Raw genomic sequence first — 24,413 nt, 5'->3', positions numbered from 1 at the left:
CTGACAATTCTTTTAAGCCCCTCAGAGGCCTTCGCTTCTAACAACCGTTAACTTTTTTCTAGGTCGTCTGACAGGAGCCGTCCGAAGAAACATGATGATGGGGGGGGGGGGAATCATGTAATCGGTGGAGATTTGTCTCAGAGATTTACCCTGCCCCAGATCCTGAAAACTGCTTTGGGGGGGGGGGGGGGTGCAGATTCTGAGGCCTGTGGCCCTCCCGCGAGCTTTTCATTCTCTGTTTCCTCCCCTCTGTTTCCACTCGGATTCATCGTCCCGAGGCATCGCGTCAGGGGAAAATTCGAACCCAGGTGCCGCGCGCGCCTGGCGCGCAGCCGTTACGCCGCGCCAGGCCCGGCCGATCCCAGCGCGCCAGGAGTTCCGCCGGGGGATGCTGGTTGGGCCCGGGCCATGTGCCCGCCGGAGATCTTTACCAACCTGGTCCGAAGGCTCCCCGGTGGCCTTCCTAAGGCGGCGGCCAAGGACGAGCTAAACGGAGGCGACAGCTGCGACGGCCCTTTCTCAGTGGGGATGTCCCGAAGCAGCGTCAGTAACGTAGCTTCTTCCTCGGCTGCCCACCTCCGCAGGCCGGAGCAACATCGCCCGGCCTTTTCCGAGGACCAGTTCCTGGCCGTTTCCAAGGAGCTAGTCAGCTCTAGTGGGCGCCTCGACAGCTCTTGGCAGATCCTCGTCAACGTCCAGGGTCTCTGCATCTACCGGCTGTACGACGAGGTGCGAAGCGTCGCACCCGGGTCCTCCCCGAGTCCTCTGCCCGGGGGAGAAAGGCAGGCGAGGGAGAGGGCCTTATTAATTTATTTACTTATTCGGTTCAGTTATGATACACTATGGCATTACCATTAATGTTACCATAGAAACTGAAATGTTCCAGAGAGGGCCCGTGTCCCGGAATTTTATTAGAATATTGTCTAGCTAGTTGAGTCTTTAATGGATTTTGGCTCGTTTAAAAGAATGGAAAGGAAATGGAAAACAAATGAAGCAGGAGCCGTTGCTGTCTCATAGAAGCCAGAATAGATGTATCTATGTAATAATCCATGATGATGATGATGATGATGATGATGATGATGATGATGATGGTGACTTTGGCATAAACCAGTACAAGTGGTTCCAGTGGTAATCGGCACATTGGGTGCTGTGAAGGGATGGGCTACTGCCCAGACCGGAGGGGGGGGGGGGCGCAGTGGGGTAACAAAAATGGAGCTCCACCCCAGAACTGGCACTGAAAGATGTTGAAAGAAAATGCATAAGCCACGCCCACAGTGTGGTAAAAGTTTTGGTAGCCCTTCACTGGTGCTGTGCCAAAAGACCTCAGCTAACATGAAAACAATAAGGATTGACAAATTCATGATCTGTCAGTTGCACAAAGGCCACCGAACTTGGATCTGCACGCATCATATGAAAATACATCACACAGTCCTAGACCCTTGGGAAGTGTTTGTCTTGTGATATTGCGATACAAAATCCAGCATATAAATCTCATTTGCTGTGTATTACTGATTTTTTGTGAATAAAATCATTATCATCATCATCATCATCCTCCTCCTCCTCTTACCTTCATAGCAACCCTGCAAAGAAATTCAATGGAAAGAGGCAGACCATGACAAGCTCCCCACCATCTTCCTGTCAAAAGTTTGGGGTACTTGCAGAGGTTTGAATCTTGGAGTTCCCTTATCAGACTCCCACATTTAACCACTGTTTTAACCATGAGCAAAGTCATAAAACAGAACTGTCAGGCGTGTTCCAACAGATATGATGGCCCAGGGTTTTTAATCTGAAAGTTTCAGTTGGTCACTATTTTTGTCTTTTTCTTTCTTTTTTTTTTAATTTCTTTTTATTGTTTTCATAAATACATATATCACATTTTGTTTATTCAGTTTACAGATGTTATCCAACTTTTTTACCTGTTACAATCGTTTTTGATCAGGTTAGGTCTTATGAACAATACTATGCAATAAAAAAAACCCCAGAATGAAGGCATTCGAACGGTATTTGTTATTTTTTACAATTTGTACTGCAATTTTATATCATACTATACAAGTAATTTCTTCTGAATCCATTCGTGCCGATTACACCACATACGTTTAGATTCATTAATTCTATTTCCCTTGAATAAGTTTGTCATCTCGTCCATTTCTGCACATGTATATATCTTGTCTATTATCAAGTTTACTTTGGGGGTCTGTTCGTTTCTCCATGTTTGCGCTATCGCAATCCTAGTGGCTGTGTTTATATGTGTCAATAAGAAAAGTGTTTGTTTAGAGTATGACCTTTTCCAAATTCCAAGAAGCATGCCCTCCGGTGAATACTCTATTTCTTCCTTAGTAATTTCCTTGAGCCAATTTTGAGTTGTTTCCCAGATTTTTTGAATTTTAGAGCAGGACCACCACATATGGAAAAAAGTGCCTTTTTCTTTTTTACATTTCCAGCATATGTTTTGTAATGCTGGGTAAATCTTGGCTAATCTCGCCAGCGGTAAGTACCATCTGTAGAAGAGCTTGTAATAATTTTCTTTATACAGTATGCTGATGATAGAGTAATTTTAGTTATTGCATTCCATGTTTTTTCCCATTCTGCTATATGTATTTCTCTTTGTATATTTTTCTCCCAGGCTACCATGGGGTTTTTGATCACTTCTTTTTCTTTATCCTGTTCTAATAGAATCTGATATAATTTGGTTATCTGTTTATCCTCACATCCTGTTAAGATCTTATCTAGGGTTTGGGTGGAAATTGCTATGCCTGGTGTTTGTTTGTCCTTGTTGTATCTAGATCAGAGGTCCCCAACCTTTTTTGCATCAGGGACCGGCTTTAAGCTAGACCAGTTTTCCATGGCCCGGTGGGGGGGGGGGCTTTGGTCATATGGGGGTGGGGTTATGGAGGGGTGGAGCCAGGGCCGCCATCAGGAATTTTGGGGCCCCATACAGCCTAAGTGTCTGGGGGCCCCCCTCCCCGCCATTTTAAAACTACTTTATTTTGCGACATACCAATTATGTATGAAATTTACCTTCTTTGGGGAGGGTGAAAGGGGAGAGTAAGAGAGGAAGGAGTGAAAGAAGGGAATGAGGGAGGAAAGAAGGGAGGAAGGAAAAGGAAAGCAAGAAATGGAGGGAGGAAAGGAAGGAAGGAAAGAAAGAAAGAAAGAAAGAAAGGGGGAAGGGACAGGAACAGAGGAAGGAAGCAAGGAAACTTATGAAAGGGGAGAGTAAGAGAGGAAAGACTGAAGGAAGGGAGGGAGGGAAGAAGGTAGGAAGGAGAAAGAAAAGAAGAAATAGAGGAAGGGAAGGTAAAAGAGAGAAAGAAAAAGAGCAAGAAAGAAAGCAAGAAAGAAAGCAAGAGAATGAAAGAGAAATAAAAGTAGAGAGGGGGAATGAAAGAAATGGAAGGAGGGAAGGAAGGAGAGAAAGCAAGAGAAAGAAAGAAAGCAAGAAAGAGAAAAAAGAATGAAAGAGCAAGAGAGCAAGAGAGCAAAAGAAAGAGAGAAAGAAAGAAAGAAAGGCAACTTCAAAGAAAGGCTCACTGAGCATCTCTCACTCTCTTTCTATCCCTTTCTTTCTCTCTTCCTTTCTATCTCTCCTCTTCCTTTATCTCCTCTCTCTCTCTCTCCCTCTCTTTCTCTCCCCCCTCTCTCCCCCCTTTCCCTCTCTCCCTCTCTTGCTATCTCTCCCCCCTCTCCCTCTCTCTTTCTCTCCCTCTCTCTCTTTCTCCCCCCTCTCTCCCTCTCTCTTTCTCCCTCTCCCTCTCTTTCTCTCTCTCCCCCCTCTCTCCATCTCTCTTTCTCCCTCTCCCTCTCTTTCTCTCTCTCTCCCCCCTCTCTCCCTCTCTCTTTCTCTCTCTCCCTCTCTTGCTATCTCTTTCTCTCTCTTTCTCCCCCCTCTCTCCCTCTCTCTTTCTCTCTCTCTCCCCCCTCTCTCCCTCTCTCTTTCTCTCTCTCCCTCTCTTGCTATCTCTTTCTCTCCCCCCTCTCTCTTTCTCTCTCTCCCTCTCTTGCTATCTCTTTCTCTCTCTTTCTCCCCCCTCTCTCCCTCTCTCTTTCTCCCTCTCCCTCTCTTTCTCTCTCTCTCCCCCCTCTCTCCCTCTCTCTTTCTCTCTCTCCCTCTCTTGCTATCTCTTTCTCTCCCCCCTCTCTCCCCATCTCTTTCTCTCTCTCCCTCTCTTGCTATCTCTTTCTCTCTCTTTCTCCCCCCTCTCTCCCTCTCTCACTCTCCCTCCACTCACCCATCCCGGGGGGGTCTTTTTCGGACTTCCCAATCCAAGTCACGCAGCCTTGCGGAGCTCCTGGCGGTCTCTCATCCCCAAATCAGCCAGGTAAACACGGCCCCCTCTTCCCTGGCCCGAAACCAGCGAAGGTTGGGGGAATTTCTGCGCAACCCCGGCCACTTTCGGGGTTAAATTCCTCTCCCCGCCCTCTCCGCACCTCCGAAGGGAGCAGGGCAGCGTTGCTGGGCTGGCCAATTCTGGGCAGGGGGCGAATTCCTCCCGGGGGGGGGGTGGAGGTGTGGATGTGTGCGTGCGCCCGGAAGGCGTCGGAACTTTGCCCGGCGGAGCTCTGCAAACACGAGGCAGGGAGGGAGGGAGGCCGTTGCCCGGCCAGTGGGCACCAAACAGGGCAGGGCTCCATGGGAGGGGAGGGGGCGCCCCGCGTGGGACCCCCCCCCCGGCGGGCTCCGTCCGGTCGGGAAAAAGGGGGGCAGGGGTCTCTCGGCTGGGGCGGCGCTGGGGGCGCTCTGCACACGCTCAGGGGGCCCGAAGCTGCGTGTGAAAGGGAAGGAGAGGGGGCACCTCGCGGCTGGGGGCTGCCTGGCTTTGTGATTTTGGCTGGGGGGGGGAGTTAGGAAGGTCCTACTTCTCCCCCCCCAGCCAAAAATTCAAAGCCTATCTGCTGGATACGGGCGATGAGTGGGACAGAGCGGCACGGAAGCCTCTTGCAGCAGCTGCCACAGCCACCGGCTTCGGCGCCGCTCGTCCCGCTCATCGCCCGTATCCAGCAGATAGGCTTTGAGTTTTTGGCTGGGGGGGGGAGAAGTAGGACCTTCCTAAGTCCCCCCCCAGCCAAAAACTCAAAGCCTATCTGCTGGATACGGGCGATGAGTGGGGCAGAGCGGCGCGGAAGCCTCTTGCAGCAGCTGCCACAGCCACCGGCTTCGGCGCCGCTCGTCCCGCTCATCGCCCGTATCCAGCAGATAGGCTTTGAGTTTTTGGCTGGGGGGGGGAGAAGTAGGACCTTCCTAACTCCCCCCCAGCCAAAATCACAAAGCCAGGCAGCCCCCAGCCGCCAAAGGAACCTCCTGATTCTCCCCGCCCTGCCGACGCCCCACCCTGTCCTGCATAATGTCCTCTGCCAGGAGGGCAGCGGCGCCGCGGACCGGCTGGAAAACCCCAACGGCCCGGTCCCGGTCTGCGGACCGGCGGTTGGGGACCTCTGATCTAGATTGTATTTGTATGTATGTCCACCAGTCAATCTTGTAATTTTGTAAGTCCAATTCTTGTTTGGTTTTTAGGTCTCCATTTGGGTGTAAGATTTCTTTGTAACCGATAATCTTAGTTGGGTCTGTTATAGCTTCCATAGTGGATAGCCATCTGGGAATTTTGTTGTACATTTTTAAAAAAATCTCGTACCATGTTTTTAAGAGCGATTTTCTTATCAGAAACATTTTTGTCTTTTTCGGTGAAGAAGAAATAAGTGTAAAGTTTCTGGGCATAGACAAGAAAAAAACCCCCTCATTGTAAACTGTGAAGATGGGCAAAATCAAAAGTTTTTCAAACTGAAAACTATTTTCAGTAGTCACTAGCCAGGATTCCTTAGGATATCTTGCACACAATCATAATCAGTTTTCCATATTTCTTTGCTGCCATCCAGTTGTCCAGATGTTTGCAACCTAGATAAGGGTAGCCCTAGCAGTTGTGCCGAGTAATAATCATTGATAGATTAATCCGGTTAAGGGAAATAACATAGAAAATAGGAAGATTAATAAAATGAATAGGTTTATGCTTATTTTTATAGATTGAGCAACTATAGCTAAATGGCATTTATTTTTAAAGCTTATCTGCAAATGCCCCAAAAGACAATTTCATTTCTCATGAATATTCTGTTTCTGTCATCCTATCCTTCAACTGTTATTTTCATTCATTTTTCTGTTTCCCATACTCGAGATGAGATGAAAGTGAGGGCTAAAAGCTTGAATTTATCACACTTAATCATGGGTATATTCTGTTTTCCTTACTCCTTTTCACTTAGGGATGTTTACTGTAAGACAAAATTAGAGATGAAGATCTGGCTCTTATTGCAGGTCTGGCTTCATTGCAGCATTGCAGCTCTGAAAGGCCAAGATAAGATTTTAAACTATTTCATCCAATATATTAGCAAGGAATGCTCCTATTTTTATTTAGAAATAAGGAATGTCAAATTTCTACCTCCCTGTTCTGATTCTCTCAGCTTAAGAAAATTTTCGGTAGTGCTTTGATACAGTTTAGTCCTTACCTAGGCCAGATTTAGGACTGGTTGCTTACCGATTCCAGAATTATGATAGACTCTGAAAAAGCTACTTATCACTTGGTTTCAAAGTTTTAATGTTGGCTCACTTCACCCTGTGGTCACATCACTATATTTCAAACACTTAGCAACTGGCCCATATTTATAGAAGTTTGCAGCAGTCATGTGATCACCTTTTATGATGGCTTTGCCGGAAGCCATTGTTTACACCCAGTTTCTAAAACACCACTGAGAAAACCATGGATTTGTATAATAACCACTCTAAAAACGTAAGATCAGATGCGGTTATGTTGTGACCTGCATTATGCCTCAATTACAATTGTAAATTGAGTGCTACTTATATATAATAATTCTAAGAAATGGCACGGAGGGGATGAGATTTCAGTATGTTTAATGCAAACACTTCTTACCCTTCCTGAAAATATTAGAGGCTCATTTCTTCCCCTAAGACTCTAATAGGACACTATTTCTTAGGAATCTTAATGATTGCAAAGAGTAAAACTCTGCCTGCGTTATGTATATTTGTGAAAGAGAGGTAGAAAAAGAGAAATAATTACAGGTATCCGTGGCCTTAACAGCTGTAATTGAACTCAGAATTATGGTTGTACGGTAGGTTGTGCTGGTTGTTAAGCAGGATTAGACTTTTCTGAACCCATTATTTCTTGTTAATTCACTTTACTGATGTAAATAAAAGAAAAGCTTTTTTGCAAGTTAATGGAATATATTTCTTTTGTTTTTATATTTTATTTGCTTTATTTATATTTCATGTTTCTTAACTGCCCACCTCCCTCAGAGAGAGGCGCTGTAATCATGTCAGAAATATATAAATATTTTTGATTTACAATCCTGATTATAACTAAGTAGGGTTTCAAATGATACAATATAACTTAATAACCTTATATCAGTTTATGACCTTATGTATAAATTATACAATAAATAAGAAACACAGTACAGTGTATACATATAGCTTGAGTCAAAGGCCATGGTCTGATGATCATATTTAGAATTTCAAGGTTTTGGTATTTGCAATTCTTAATGAAATGTATTTTCCATTGCTGTTTCATCTGACTGGCTGTATTCATTAGATTAAACCAGTATGCTTATACCAAGTTTGAACTATGTATTCAAGAACTATATCTCGTGATTTTTAATGAAAAACATTGTTTCTTTCATATTTTATATGAGTGTGTGTGTGTGTGTGTGTGTATGTGTGTGTGTGTGTGTGTGTGTGTGTGTGTTTTCAGACAATTTGCTGGTTCTAAATGTTTTATTCTGTCAGTCACATCTACTGACTGCATCCAGCCTTAGATTAGGCTGCTAAAATTGTGCTATTTTAATATATATTGTATCCAATTTTATTGACATTTCATTATTGAAAAATTCTCCCTGAAGCAGTGGGAAAGCTTAAGATTTTTTTAAAGCAATAAAATATTTTTTGTTGTACTTTACTATAATATAAACATTAAGTTTTCATTTAAAGCTAGAGTAGATATAATTGTTTTCCTCTACAGGAGCAACTTTGATTTTAAGCATCTATAAAGAACAGGTTTGCCGCCATTTCTGGAATGTTTGTTCAATATTGTAAAAATGTATTTAAAATAAATAATAAATAAGGGAAATGTTTAATACCAGTATAAAATTCTATGTGAATTGTACACCATTATTTAAATTACTGTTAAATGATGGTTTAATAGAAGCCCTAGTGATCGTACTGAAGGATGAAATTATGTTTACTGAATTGGGTTACTATAGATACAGTCAAAATTATAAAAGGAGAATTAGAATAAAATTAGATTTAATAAGCATTAGAACTCAGAAAAAGGGTAATTTTAGTGACAGTGATAACTTAAATTCTACCCATGTCTTATATTGAGTATGTTTCTCATCAGTTAAAATTTGTTAATGCATTGAATTAGACTTTCTACAATGAATTTGTTAATGCATTGAATTAGACTTTCTACAATGACTAATACTAACAACAAGAAGTTATTTGTTTTTGCATTAGGAGTTCTAATACATCGCAAAAGAAATATGGTTATTTGTAACCATATTTGCAACTGCTGCCTGTATTTGAGAGAACAACAATTTGCTGCTGTACATCAAAATACTGTACAGGCAATTTACTGCTTTAATCCTTTGAGGCCCTCAAGTTGATTTTGAACACAACACAAAAACTAAAATTGTTTCCTATCACTTTAGAGATAGGTTTTTTGGTTTTTTAAAATAAGGTTTTTTAAAATTATTTTAAATATTAGATTTGTAACATGTTGTTTCATTATTGTTGTTAGCCGCCCCGAGTCTACAGAGAGGGGCGGCATACAAATCAAACAAACAAACAAACAAATAGGAAATAATTTAAAATAGACTTAATGTCATTTTAAAGCAATGAAAAAAATTCAGAAAAACTCAGATAAAAAACTGATTCTGGGTCTCATTGCATCATCATCTCTTACTCACTTAGGATTGGTTTGGTCGTGCTGATGGATGATCTCTGGCAGGCCCGGGACAGGGGCTTGTCCTCTGTCCTGGTGCTTCTTGACCTCTCAGCGGCTTTCGATACCATTGACCATGATATCCTTCTGCGCTGGCTGGAGGGGTTGGGAGTGGGAGGCACTGTCCTTCAGTGCTTCTCCTACCTCTCCGGTCGGTCGCAGTTGGTGTTAGTGGGGGGGGTCAAAGGTCGACCACTAGATCTCTCCCTTGTGGGGTGCCTCAGGGGGCGGTGAGATCATCCAAGGGCATGGGTTGAGGTATCATCAGTATGCTGATGATACCCAGTTGTACATCTCCACCCATGTCCAGTCAGCGAAGCAGTGGAAGTGATGTGCCTGTGCCTGGAGGCTGTTGGGGTCTGGATGGGTGTCAACAGGCTCAAATTCAACCCTGACAAGACGAAGTGGCTGTGGGGTCTGCTTCCCAAGGACAATTCCATCTGTCTGTCCATTGCCCTGGTGGGGGGGAGTTATTGACCCCCTCGGAGGGGGTCCATAACTTGGGCATCCTCCTTGATCCACAGCTAACATTAGAGCACCATCTTTCGACTATGGCGAGGAGGACGTTTGCCCAGGTTCACCTGGTGCACCAGTTGCGGCCCTATTTGGACCGGGAGTCACTGCTCACAGTCACTCATGCCCTCATCACCTCGAAGTTCGGCTACTGCAACATGCTCTACATGGGGCTACCTTTGAAAAGTGTTTGGAAACTTTAGAACGTGCAGAATGCAACTGCAAGAGCTATCATGGGGCTTCCAAGATCTACCCACATTTCACCAACACTCCGCGCCTTCATTGGTTGCCGATCAGTCTCCGGTCACAATTCAAAGTATTGGTAATGACCTATAAAGCCCTACATGGCATCGGACCAGAATACCTCCGGGACTGCTTTCTGTTGCATGAATTCCAGTGGTCAATCAGGTCCCGCAGAGTTGGTCTTCTCTGGGTCCCATCGACTAAACTATGTCGTTTGGCGGGACCCAGGGGTAGAGCCTTCTCTGTGGCGGCCCCGCCCTCTGTAACCAACTCCCCCTGGAGATTTGAATTGCCCTACTCTTCCCGCCTTCCTCAAGATGTTGAAGACCTATCTATGTTGCCAGGCATGGGGGGAAGAGCTACCTCTTCCCTCCACCACCACCTTTTTTTTCCTGACTGTAATACATGAGAATGGTATGATTGTTCAGTAATGATTGTTTTTAATATCTATGGGTTTTAAATTTCATTTTTAATTTATATTGGATTTGTACTCTATATATTGTATTGTGGTTGTGAGCCGCCCCGAGTCTTCAGAGAGGGGTGGCATACAAATCTAATACAGTGGTACCTTGGTTCTCGACCACAATTCGTTCCAGAAGTGTGGTCGGGAACCGATTTGGTCGAGTACCGAATTAATTTATCCCATAGGAAATAATGGAAATGGGTTTAATTGGTTTCCAGCCCCTATTTCCTTTATTTCCTATGGGATAAAGATCTGAGGTCTAAGCAATCCAAGCTGTAGGAAGGGTGGGGGCAGCTGCAATACCGGCAGTTTCGGGGGCTCCTTTCCTCAGTGGTTCGTCTTCTTCCCTTTAAGCAGCTACACCAACTTTCTCCTTCTCGGCGACGGCGGCTTTCCTTCAAGCAGCAGCAGCACCGGGAACGTCACATGAGAAAGGGAAGCTGCTGACGTTCCCGGTGCTGCTGCTGCTCGAAGGAAAGCCACTGCCGCCGTCAGGAAGGAGAAAGTTGGTGTAGCTGCTTAAAGGGAAGACAAACCACTGAGGAAAGGAGCCCCCCCGAAACTGCCGGTATTGCAGCCGCCCCCACCCTTCCTACACCTTTCTGCTCCAAGCTGTAGGAAGGGTGGGGGCAGCTGCAATACTGGCAGCTTCGGGGGCCTCCTTTCCTCAGTGGTTCGTCTTCTTCCCTTTAAGCAGCTACACCAACTTTCTCCTCGGTGACGGCGGCTTTCCTTCAAGCAGCAGCAGCACCGGGAACGTCACATGAGAAAAGGAAGCTGCTGACGTTCCCGGCGCTGCTGAGCACCCTCCACAAAAGGCTGGGAAACACAACTTTTAAGGAGTCGCGCATTCTGGGTCCCCCCACGAGGGAGGGGGGAGCGAGGGATGGACGTTTTGTTTCTCTCTGACTGACCAGCTATGAAGGAAACCGTTCTCCCTCCCTCCCGAAACCCACCGGCCCAACTGGGACCAAGTTATCTTGCAGCGGGCGGCGAGGGAACCCCGTCGTGTTGGGGATCCTGGAAGTGGACTTGCAGAGGCTCCCCACGCCGGGGACGGCACCCCAGAGACGGTTGGCGGTGCCCCTCAGCAGGCGGCCGCTCTTGCCCGTGAAGGTGGTGAAGTACTCCATGAGGGGCTCAAGGCACCGTGGCCAGTCCAGACTTAGGAAGCGGGGTGAGTTAACTACTGCGCAGCGCGGGCTGGGCGCCACAGCCTCTTGGCGGACTAGAAGCCGAGTTCGGAACGGAAACGGAGAGCAGCGCGGCCGGAGGAAGGGAGCGAAAAAAAAAAGGCAAAAAAGTTGGGTCTGACACCGCCTCAGGTCCCTTCCTACAGCTTGGAGCGTTTAGACTAGAGCCATGGGAGGCTGTTTAGTGGGCGGCCAGGATGGGCATGTCGGATTCCGACTCCCATTCCGTCTCACCCTGTCCCCTCAGATCTTGTAACATTTTGGATAATAAACAAAGTTTTCTGTGGCTGTTGGGTATCCGGATTTTTGTTCAGATACCGAAGTAAATTTTTGCCGAAAATTTTGTTCGGTATCCGAAATATACGAGAACCAAAACTTTTGAGTACCGAGGTACCACTGTAAATACTAATACTAATACTAATAGTTCTCAGTTTTAAAAATGACAGTTACAACATTTATGTAGCTTTAAGGTCTCTCCATATCATGTCAAGGCTATGTAGAACGGATGGGAGGAAGAAACAATGGCTCTAAACCACCATAGGTTTAAAAATCAAGAGTGTTATTTTGCATTGTTTAATACTCATCTAAATAATCTTACCAGTAATTCATATCCAAAATCTCTGCCAAGTCTTGCTGAGGAACCAAACTAAATCACGAAATGCCAGAAGATATTTAATATATTGTCAAATCATAAAAAAGGAGAAAATCTCTCTCCCTTTTCCCAGTGCAGATGTGTCTCTCAATACTCTTAAGACTAGAACCCATTAATGCTTTTATATATAAAAGTTCTAATTGAGCTTGCAAATGCTGGCAGAAGGGATTTCTGGATTCAAGTAAGGGCTGGAAAAAAATTGAGAGAAGTCTGAAAATTTTGCCTTCCAGTTCTAGCTCAAATGATAAGAATAGTGAATATGGTGTGTTTTATTCAGTGATCCACTGTAATCTGGTGATATGTTCATTGTGACCAAGAAAACCTTTCCCTAAACGTGAGGTTGAATTAGATGTCTAAGCCTCCTAGCAGAATGATTCATGGAGTGTCTGTTTGCAAATGAAAACCTCATGTCTTCAAAAATCTGCCCACCTAAAAGTGATTAGTGTTATTTTCTCAATGCTGGGAGGAAGAGGTAAAAAATTAGGTGAATGCACCAACTAGAAGTCATGGTTAGTGCTGTCTGAACAGAACATCTGGCCTGGATCATTGTCAAACCTTGAAAACTAGACAGGTTTCATATCTAGCCAGTATCAGCATGGGAGCTAAACACCTTAAGGCTGCCATGCAGAATTGCCATAATAGTTACTATATGAAGCAATCTATTTTCTAATAGGATGAAAGCTTTTAGTTTGAATCTAAATCTACTTCCACAAATGGAATAGATAATTAGGTGCCATTCATTGAGTTCAATTTCTGGTGAATTCCTAGATAAATGCCATCTCAACCTGTCTTCCATAACAATATAATACAGCTTTGCCAGGGATATTCCAGCAATGTTTTTCCTCCTGTCCATTCATTTATTCTGTTCCTTTATTTTCTTCTTTCAGTGTAGCCAACCAAACAGTCATTCTCTCTTGTACTCAGGGGGATAAAAATCAATGATTTTTTTTTTAAAGCTTTTGATTTAAATTGGATTTAAATAGTAGTTCAAAGCAGATATTGCTTCTTTATTTGACTGATTTTTAATTTCTATTTCCAGAAATCGGGATTGTATGAATATAAAATCTATAGCATACTTACTGATTGTTCCCCAGAGCTATGTGCTGATGTTTATATGGACTTAAACTACAGAACAAAATGGGACCAATTTGTTAAAAGTTAGTAAATAATTATAATATTTGTTCTATATTGATTCTGTTATCATGTAACGTGCTGTTCTTTCCTTTTGCATACACTTGATTACCCTTATATGTAGATAGTAGGGCTGTAGGTATACATCTTGTAATTGGAGAAATATACAAATATCATTTGATTATGAAGGGGCTGTTTGATTTAAGTATTGTATGAAGTATTTATAATTAAAAGAAGGGTCCCTTGCATAGAGGGTAGCATAGCCTAGGGGAAACTGGGAGAATTTAATTATAGAAAAAATGGAAAGGTGATTGGCAGAATTGTTACTTAAAGAATATTAGAAGTTAAAATGAATTATAATGTGGAAAGAGTGATGCAGTTTTATGCCATATAAGGGTTAAATGGAGCTGATTTTTACTCTTCGGGAATTAGGAATTGTGTGAAAGCAAAAAGAGAATTAATTTTGCATTTGTTGATTTAAGAAAAGCATGCAGTAAAATCAAGTAAGCATGTTTTGCACAAATATGGTGTTGAATGATTTTTGAATTCTGTAATAATGATTGATATACAGTGTTCCCTCGACTTTCGCGGGGGATGCGTTCCGAGACTACCCGTGAAAGTCGAATTTCCGGGAAGTAAAGATGCGGAAGTAAATACACTATTTTTGGCTGTAGACAGTATCACAAGCCTTCCCTTAACACTTTAAACTGCTAAATTACAATTTCCCATTCCCTTAGCAACCATTTAGATTATTACTCACCATGTTTATTTATTAAAGTTTATTTAAAAAATATTTATTAAAGGCGGACGAAAGTTTGGCAATGACATATGACATCATCGGGCGGGGGAAAACGTGGTATAGAGGGAAAAACTGAAATTTTTTTTTAATTAATATTTTTGAAAAACCGTGGTATAGACTTTTCGTGAAGTTCGAACCCGTGGAAATTGAGGGAACACTGTACAATAAAAACAAAGCATGTACAGTATAAGAATAAATAGTGAGATAAAAAAACGTTTCAATCTTAAGCAGGAAATAAGAAGTAGAAATGTGCTGTTCCATTGATTGTTTAATATATTTATGGATAGATGTGTAAGGTTAGAGATGGCCTGTCTGGGGATATGGGTATATATTTGTCTGGTACCAAATTAATACGGCAGTGACCTCTGGTGGAAAATGTGATATTCATGTGATTTACTGGTTTCTGGAAATTATACTTTATTCCATTAGAAAGTTGGCATTGGATATGAGATCCTGTGAAAATAAAGATATTTCAGAATAGCAACATGTGATTAAGCCTTCCACATGTTTGCGACAAACATTGTGATATGAGCATCTGTAGTCACCTCTACCCCGCCCCCAATAGCAGTATTAGATGAAAAGCATAAAATGGCCTTTGTGACTTTTAAGATGAGCATGATATTGTTTAGGAGGCATTTCATTTAGTTGTCTAAAACCAGAATGCATTCAAGAACATCTTCCAGTATCAAAACATAAACAGCATCAACTAGGTGCGTGAGAGTTCCTATTTGTCAAGTGTTTCCAACGGTAGTTTGAGAGGGTTAAGACCAATAGTGCCACAGCAATTTTGGGACATTTTTTTTCCAAAAATTAAACTTAGTTAGAAACATACCATATGTTTAAACATGAAAAAAATTCCTGTTATATTGCTTTGGGTGTTTTTCCCCACTATAGGCTATTTTAGGGAGAAATTTATTTAAGAAGCATTTGAGAGTTTTAAAATTTTTAAAAAGAAATTAATGAATTTTTCTAAAAAACAATAAAACATTTTAATTTGTGTTGATGGAAAAGTGGTTAACTTTAACTAACTGATAATTTTAAGAACTAGATTACACAAGATGGCTTGAAAAACTAAAAATATATTGAGGCTTTGATCTCATTGACTTGCAATTTATTCTGAAAAATAATCTGAAAAAAAATTTATTCTGAAAAAAAATACAAATTATCATGTGCTAGTAACAAAAAACTGATGGACCATCTCAGTTGAAAAAATAGTCAAGAAGGAATATTTAAAATATTGTAAGATTTCCAAATACGAACTGATAAAGCCTTGCCTCATAAAAAGAAAGTGGTTGAAAAACAAAAGTGAGGACAATTGATCTGGCAATATCAGGGAATGGTAGAAGACAAAGAATTGGAGAAGATCACAAATATAAGGTCTGCAAATCAAAGTTGAACAATTATGGCATAAGCCTGCCATGGTGATCTCACGATTATTGTCACACTGAGTGCCATACTGAATCTGTGACAGCACTTAGAAAATACTGCATTTTTTTGGAGTATGAGATGCACCTTACATTTGGGGGAGGAAAATAGGTGGGAAAAAATCTACCTACTAGGTTTTCATCTGGCTAGCATCCTTAGTCTGTTCAGCTTCAGCACATTATTTTATCCCTAGTTAGGGCTTTGTCAAAGGGATTAGGAATGAAAACAAGCCTGCAAAGACTTAGGACAGGTAAAACTGCTTTGGTGGGCGTAGGAATAAAAATAGATGCTGCAAGCTAGGAAGATCGTTAGCACCATGTTAAGGCTGAAAAAGCCTTTTTTAGAGGGAGTAGGAATGAAAACAAACCTACAAAGACTTAGAGCTGGAAAAAACTTTCTTTGGAGGGAGTAGGAAGCTGGAAGATTGTTAGCACCTAGTTAGGGCTGGGGAAAAAAGCTTCGAAAAAGCTACATTCTGAGTATAAGACACACCCAAATTTTCATCCTCTTTTAGGGAGGAAAAAGGTACGTCTTATGCTCTGAAAAATACAATAGGTGCACTGCAAAAGGCCAAACTGCTTGGAGGCCAAACTCCACACATATACTACGCTGATACATTATACATAAAGTTCTTGGGGAGAACTCAGTTGCTTCAGTTTGGGAAATGGGCAGCATATAAATTTAATGAATAAATTAAAAAAAAACCTCACTGTGCATGAGGGCTAATACTAGCTAAAGAACTGGCAGTTGTGATTTCACATTGTTGTGTATATAATGATGATTTATTAAACTTGCATGCCACATGACTTTAAACAACTCTGAATGATGAGCAACACATCCTGCCTCTCATCTAAATCCTTAGAAGCTGACAGCTTAGAACAAAAGGGACATTTATTGAAGTCTCACATACCTAGCTTGATTTGTGTATGATTTGTAGCATTTTCATTAAATGCTTTTTAGTCATTATTTGATTATTTGGTGAAATAAATATGTTTCTTACACATTTTACCACCAACTTGTAGATGTACGTGAGAAAACTCAGGATGGTAGAACAGCTATTTACTGGGAAGTGAAGTTCCCTTTCCGTTGGCTAACAGAGATGTATCCTTTCAAATTTTTGACAGTAGTTTTATTTTAACTTTAATATTATTATTACTTTATTATTATTATTATTTATTAGATTTGTATGCAGCCCCTCTCCACAGACTCGGGGCGGCTCACAGCAGTGAAAAAAACAATATACAATAACAAATCTAATATTAAAAGTCTAAAATAACAGTTTAACATTAAAAGCCTAAAAACCCCATTATTTAAAAAGCATACACACAAACATACCTTACATAAAACTACATAGGTAAGGGAAGATGTCTCAGTTCCCCATGCCTGACGGCAGAGGTGGGTTTTAAGAAGTTTACGAAAGGCAAGGAGGATGGGGGCAATCCTAATCTCTGGGGGAACTGGTTCCAGAATGAAGCAGTGGAAGTGATGTGGTGAAGGTGTACAGCTGGGTATCATCGGTGCACTGATGATACCTCACCCCATGCCCTTGGATGATCTCACCCAGCGGTTTCATGTAGATATTAAATAGTAGGGGGGAGAGGACCTACCCCTGAGGTGCCCCCAAGGGAGAGACCTAGAGGTCGACCTCTGACCCCCCACTAACACCGATTGCGACTGACCGGAGAGGTAGGAGGAGAACCACTGAAGAACAGTGCCTCCCACTCCCAACCCCTCCAGCCGGAGCAGAAGGATACCATGGTCAATGGTATTGAAAGCTGCTGAGAGGTCAAGAAGCACCAGGACAGAGAATAAATTCCTGTCCTGGGCCCGCCAGAGATCATCCCTCAATGCGACCAGAGCAGTTTCTGTGCTGTAACCGGGCCTGAAACCTGATTGTTGAGGGCCTAGATAATCGGCTTCTTCCAAGGATCGCTGGAGCTGGAGCACCACCACCTTCTCAACAACCTTCCCCATAAAGGGAAGGTTGGAGACTGGACAATAGTTATTGAGTACGGCTGGGTCCAGGGAAGGCTTCTTGAGGAGGGGATGCACAAGTGCCTCCTTGTACGGAGCCGGAAAGGACCCCCTCCCCAAAGAAGCATTGACAATCTCCTGGACTCAGCTCCTTGTCACCTCCCTGCTGGCCGAAACAGCCAGGAGGGACACGGATCCAGTAAACAGGTGGCGGAACTCACAGCTCCAATGGCCTTGTCCACTTCATCAGGTGTCACCAGATCAAACTCTTCCCAGACAGGTGGACAAGTACAGGCCCCAGTCACCTCGACTGACTCATTGTCAGTCAACTATGCTATCCAATCGGAGTCGAGGTCCGCCCAGATCTGAGTGACTTTATCAGCGAAAAATGTGTTAAAGTCTTCGGCACTACTCTGTAAGTGCTCCCCAACTCCCCCCTGACTGAGAAGGGAGCGGGTCACCCTAAACAGAGTGGCCGGGTGAGATTCCACTGATGCAATCAAGGCGGCATGATGCGTGCATCTTGCCACCTTGAGCGCCACTTTGTAAGTCTTAATATGAGCTCTTACAAGTGTTTGATCGAATTCGGACTTACTCTTCCTCCATCGCTTCTCTAGATGTCTCTTCTGGCATTTCAACTCCCGGAGCTCCTCGTTGAACCATGGAGTTCTACGGTGTCTAGTGCCGCGGAGAGTTCGCAACGGTGCAATCCGGTCAAGAGCCTCCGCTGCAGCCTTGTTCCAGACCTCAGCAAGAGACTGCTGAACTGTGGACGAGTGCTTCTGGAATAACCCCAAGCGCCCTCTGAAAGCCCTCTGGGTCCCTCAGCCGTCTGGGGCGGAACCACTTAGTTGGTTCCGCCTCCCTGCGGGGAAGGATTGGAGCCAGGAAGTCAAGCCGCAATAGAAAATGGTCTGACCATCACAAAGGCAACACTTCTAAGTCCCTTAGTCTCAGACCATTACCCAGTTGCTCAGAGAGGAATACCATGTCAGGTGCGTACCCTCCCCCCCATGAGTCAAACCCTGTACTACTTGAGTCAAGTCCATGGCTGTCATGGTGGCCATGAACTCCTGCACTAGCCCAGAGGTTTCACCGAGCGACAGTAGGTTAAAGTCCCCCAAGACAATAAGTCTGGGGAACCCTACCGCCAACCCGGCTACCTCCTCGAGCAGCACAGGCAGGGCTATTGACACACTGGTGGGAGGCAGGTAAGTGAGTAACAAGGCCACCTGAACCCCTAAGTCCAACTTCACCAGGAGGGACTCGCAACTCGGAATCTCTGGAGCAATGAATCTACGCAGGCAAAGGCTCTCCCTGGTACTATAATAGCCACTCCTCCCTTCCCTGGGGCTGGGGCTGATGCCATACCCGAAACTGGCTGGGCAAATTTCAGAGAGAGGAACTCCTCCCTCTGGGCCCAGCCAGGTTTCGGTCACACATGCCAGGTTAGTTACAAACCTTGTTATGACCTCAGTTTTTCTGTTTCTGAGAAAAAATTAAATGGTATACAAATTAATTCTTATTAGTAGAAACTAATTATACTTTTTAGTAGAAACTTTGCACATGCTGTTATTTCATCTTATACTTTTTAAAAAGAAAAATAACCACATAATTTCAAGTCCAAAATGCAATTGAATCTGTGCTCCTTAAATTTAGGATATGTCTGGACACATAATGTATATTACATTTAAAAACCCTAATTCTTTCTTAAACTTCAGCACAGTATGTTTTTGTTCGTGAGCGTCAAGATATAGAGCGTGATGGACAGAAGATCTATGTTATATTGGCTAAAAGTATGAATACTGTTAAATTCTCAGAAAACCCTGGGATTGTTAGAGTAAAGAATTTTAGACAAGGTGTGGCATTTGCAAGTGATGGGAAGAAAGGGTGCAAAGGTAAGAAATAAATATATAAATTTTAATTTAGGACTTTGACAAATATCTATATGCCTTTGTAAAAATTAATTAATGTCTTTTGTTAGCGATTTGGATAAACGGATTGCTGAAAGATTGTGTGCATTGTAGTATTGTAGGCCTACAGCCAATGATTTATTTTCTAAATTCCAATACAGATAATTTTCTCTCACCAGCTAACAAATCTCTACTATTTATCTTTCATCTTACTTTTTTCTATTGCTCTTTGTTTCCTACCTAGGGATTAAAAATATTTATTATAGATCCTTCTTTGAACTGAATTTGAATATTTGCTACTATCAGATTTTTCATGGGATAATTTGGCTAGCAACAGTTGGGTGAGGGAGTGTACACACGTTTAAAAATTGTATGTGGTGGCCATGGAAATCTTCTCTACCTTTCTTTAACTTTTAAAATGCCTGGTGCACTCACAGCAGTACCATGCTGTATGAAGAGTAGAGGTTTTCCCTGTACTTCTTGGATTGGCCATGTGATCATGTGAGAACATTATGTAAAATCAAAGCTTGCTGAAGAAATATCAACAGACTTTTTGGAAAGGTAACTTCTGCCTCACTGATCCTTTAAAGTTCTTTGAAGGTATTTAGGTTATGGATAGGGATGTCCATTGGATACAGTTTTTCTTTTCTTTTCCTTCCTTACATTCACAATGTTTGCCAGTGGCTCCTGAGTATAGTCACCATTATGGAATTGGAAAATTAAACCTATTAAAGAATAGAAAGCAGAAAGAAAAAAACAATGGCTTTAAAATAGCAACAGCAACCAAACATTTGTTTCACTATGTTTGAAAATAATTATGGGCAAATTGAAGAGCAGCAAGATGGCTACATTGCTAATCATAGTGAATTAGTTGGAATGCTTAAAACAAAAAGGAATCTCAGTTCTCTGAAAATTTCAACATAAATTTACAAGTGGAAGCAATCCTGAGGAATTGCACATTTGAGAAGAAAAATCCTCAGGTCACATAATATACTGATGAAATGTACATCAAAGTGACTAAGCAGGAATGAGGGTTTGGGGCATATTCCATAGATTATTTTAGACAGGGAGCACAATTAATGGCAAGCATTGGGATAGGGTGAGGATGTCAGGAACTTGATTGCTGGATGTATAGTAGACTGTTGATTGAAGTGCCAGGTCTTGCTTTTTAATTTTTTTCCTGGTTTTATTATTGTGAGCCGCCCCGTGTTATATAAGAGAGGCAACCATATAATTAATTTGTTCCTTTAGTGCAGGGTCTGATAAATGGCATAGTAGAAACATTTAATTCAGATTAGACAAATTGATGAAGGGAAGGATTATCAGTAGCTGACAGTTGTGATGTCAGTCCAGTTTTTGCAATACCACAGGCTGTCTATCTCTAAATAGCAGTTGTGGAAGAAAAATTGAATAGGATTTAGGAACTGACTGAACGCTAGGAATAACACATTGGGATTAATGTTGGGCGAACCCAACGAAGTTCAGATTCGGCGAACTCACCCGAACTTTGCCGTGAAGTTCGGGTGAGTTCGCCAAACCCGAACTTTTGCTTGCAGCAAGCCGCTGCGGCGTCCTTTTCTGTAAAAATAAACAAGGAGGTGGATTTCCCCACCTCCTTTTGCTTCCTTTTATTTTTACAGAAAAGGATGCCGCAGTGGTGCTGCAAGCAAAAGGAGGTGGGAAATCCCACGAAGGGATTCTGGAGGCGGGGCTTTGATGTCACAGAGACTCCTCCCTCCCCATTTCGGCCGGCCAGGAAGTAGTCTCCGTGACGTCAAAGCCCCGCCCCTGGAATCCCTTTGTGGGATTTCCCACCTCCTTTTGCTTGCAGCGCCGCAAGCAAAAGGAGGTGGGAAATCCCATGATGGGATTCCCTATTCTCTTCCCGGGCGACGGTGTTTCGCGGTGTTTGGCCAAACCTGAACTTCATGCCAAACTGCAAAGTTCAGCACGAACCCAAACTTTGCAGGTTTGGTTTGCCTAACACTAATTGGGATAGATAGGTTTTTAGTATCCAATAATTTTTTTGACAATGCTTTACACTTAAAGTGGAATACTACAATAATCCTTCATTTCCCTTCCCTATCTCTTCTTCCCCTCCCATCTACCCAAAAAGATAAGTGAAGTAATGGGATTAGGGAACGGAATGACTTTTTAAAGATTCATCATTGTTCTTTACTGCTTTTGTTTCTGAACTGGGTTTATGTGCAATAAATTGTGCAGTTGCCTACAACAGAATCCACATGAGTGGATGATTATGCAGAAGGGAGGATATTCTGATATCTGGGGAAGGAAAAGGAATAAAATGTTTATTGTGGTTCGCTCGCGTCCTGCACAATTAATCATGGACTCAGAGGACACAGAGACTATGGAGGCGCAGTACAGGCATCCTTTGTTCCTGGTACCTGAGATTGACAGTGAAGAAGACATGGTGTCAGAGTCTGAAAAACAACTGGGGCCTTCTGCACTTCCTGTGATGAGTGACTCTGCACTTCCTGTGATGAGTGACTCTGCATTTCCTGTGATGAATGACTCAGGAGAAGAGGAGGAGGCTCTGCTTGATGTTAGAGTACGTAGAGCAGTGAGCAGGCGTGACTGGCTCTGTAGGAGGAGAGTTGCTCATGAGTAGTACTGCTGGCTATTGGGTCACGCCCTCACACTATTTAAGTGTGAGGTGTGCCATGCCTATTTGCAGAGAACAACTCAGTTCATTTCGGAAACATGCGTTATCAGTTCTTGTATTCGGTTTGTGTTTCAAACAAACACATTATTGGCTTTCCTAATGAGCTTCAGCTTTCCAGCTAGCTTCTGACATCTACCTTTTGAAATCTTGCTTCAACTGGCAATTATAGCTGTGTTTATCTTCTCTTTGGAATTCTGGCCAACTGATAAGACTTTGCTAGTTTTGATTAGACTTTTGAAAAGACTTTTCAATACTCTTAAAAGACTGAGACTTTTGTAAATATTAAATCATTTTATTAGTTATTCTATTGGTGTGCATCTGATTACCGGGGGCTCGGGGCCGAGACAGAACAATGTGCTTACAAACCATGTGGAGTTTCAGCACATGGAATAATATCTTTGGTAGAATAAGTTCCATCCTTCTAAATTACAGGCATATATTAGATGAATGGAAAAAAATACTTCAAATTTCACTTCGTTTGTTTCTCTTTTTTTGTTAAAAAGTTTTCATGACCTATTTCGATGATCCTGGTGGAAAGCTTCCTTCATGGGTTGTCAATTGGGCAGTTAAGGTAAGCAGAGTAGTTCAAGCTCTGGAGCATCAATGCTGTAGGTTAAGTCAATAAGTCACTTTGACTCATGGGCTGTTAGGAATTTGAAATACAGTGATCCCTCGGGTTTCGTGAGGGTTCGGTTCCAAGACCCCTCGCGAAACTCGATTTTTGGCGATATAGCGGTGCGGAAGTAAAAACACCATCTGCGCATGCGCGCCCTTTTTTTCATGGCCGCACATGCGCAGATGGTGGAGTTTGCGTGTGGGCGGCGGGGAAGACCCAGGGAAGGTTCCTTCGGCCGCCCAACAGCTGATCTGCTCCGCAGCGCGGCAGCAGCGAGGAGCCGAAGATGGGGTTTCCCCGTTGCCCAGGCAACGGGGAAACCCCATCTTCGGCTCCTCGCTGCTGCCGCGCTGCGGAGCAGATCAGCTGTTGGGCGGCCGAAGGAACCTTCCCTGGGTCTTCCCGCCGCCCAGGCAAAGGGGAAACCCCAAGATCGCTTGCCGCTTGCCTGTTCACCCGCCCGCCCGGCTGCTCGCTTGCCCGCCCGTCCGCTCCGCTTGCCCGTTCACCCGCCCGCCCGGCCGCTCCGCTTGGCTATTCACCCGCCCGGCCGCTCCGCTTGCCCGTTCACCCGCCCGCCCGGCTGCTCGCTTGCCGCTCGAGAGCAAGAGGGGGAGAGATAGAGAAAGAGAGAGAAGGAAAGAAAGAGATGAGAGAGGGAGGAAGAGAGTGTGAGAGAGGAAGAAGCAAGATAGAGAAAGAGAGAGAGAAAGAAAGATGAGAAAGGAAGGGAGTGACGTCATCGGGTGGAAAAATCGCGATATAGCGTTTCGCAAAGATCGAGATCGCGAAACTCGGGGGATCACTGTATTCTTTTGTTGTTTCCTTTTTTCCATATATCATTATATAATTTGAAAAGTGTGAATGTTAGTATCTGGTTGCCCCTGTAGAGGAGATGCCAGTAATCCAATGAATGTGTCTCCAGAATTAGTAAATTTATTAAGCGTTGGTGCAATGCTTCCCTGTAAATCGAAGTATGAGATGGGTGACTTAAATCAATGTTTACACTTTAAGTAGTAGCAAAAGAAATGCAATGAAAATTAGTTGCTGTTTAATGTACCATTAAATATAGAAAGATAACTGTTTTTCAATTCTTGTTTCAGACTGGAGTTCCCAACTTCTTGAAAGACATGCAGAAAGCTTGCCAGAGTTATCGTAAGAGATAAACGGCTCTTTGTATTCAATCTGAAGGACTGATAGATAAACTTTCCAAAATTGGTCATTGATGTGGATATAGACATCGCTGAATAACAGCTGCCTTTGGTGATAGTAATCATGAGCCATAGAAGCTTCCAGGCATATGATAATGGAACTTATTAAACTTTTCCTTTTCCAGTCACGCCTTTCTTTCGATTTTGATGGCTTGAAACGCAGTGAAAGTGTATCACTCAACATAACCTAATAATCTTCTTTGAGCTAAATTCTGATGTTCCCTTGACATCAGAGGTTGGAGAAATTGAGCCGGTGCTAGAATCAGTGCTGGCTTAGAGAGTTGAGTACACAGAGCTTATCCCATGAATTAAACTTGTTGGAGAAACTCAGTACTTTGAACTCAAGTCACTGCTTCTTTTTCCAATATCAGCTTCAAATAGACAAATCTATTTCATATCTCTTTCACTCAAAAATGCTGTTGACCCTCAAAGACAATTTCCTCATGACATGAGCATCTTCCAGAGGCATCCATAGTATCCAATGCTATCAAGAAAGCAATATAAGCACAGCGTGGTACTAATATAATGCAAGCTGCACCCCTTTCTTATTTTTGTGCAACTTCATATAACAGTTATAAAAGGTGCAAGCTTGTCCATCTCT

The 24,413-nt window shown here is 43.0% G+C and overlaps 2 protein-coding genes across 2 annotated transcripts in view; one reads left to right on the top strand and one right to left on the bottom strand.

Moving 5' to 3' along the window:
- The window catches only part of TMEM100 (transmembrane protein 100), a 28,051-nt gene extending 27,424 nt beyond the window's left edge, over positions 1-627 (bottom strand). The window contains exon 1 of the mRNA XM_070740477.1: positions 436-627. The gene's annotated coding sequence lies outside the window, so the exon portion shown is untranslated. The remainder of the gene's footprint in view (positions 1-435) is intronic.
- Positions 332-24,413, top strand: PCTP (phosphatidylcholine transfer protein). Its single transcript, XM_070740472.1, is given in 7 exon segments — positions 332-729; positions 13,100-13,217; positions 16,438-16,488; positions 16,491-16,516; positions 19,116-19,287; positions 22,489-22,556; positions 23,705-24,413. Coding segments are annotated over 7 exon segments (819 nt in total). The 5' UTR covers positions 332-408; the 3' UTR covers positions 23,768-24,413.

The sequence above is a fragment of the Erythrolamprus reginae genome, chromosome 2 (genome assembly GCF_031021105.1).
Source record: "Erythrolamprus reginae isolate rEryReg1 chromosome 2, rEryReg1.hap1, whole genome shotgun sequence".
Lineage (NCBI taxonomy): Eukaryota > Metazoa > Chordata > Lepidosauria > Squamata > Dipsadidae > Erythrolamprus > Erythrolamprus reginae.
This window is presented reverse-complemented; position numbering and strand designations above follow the sequence as displayed.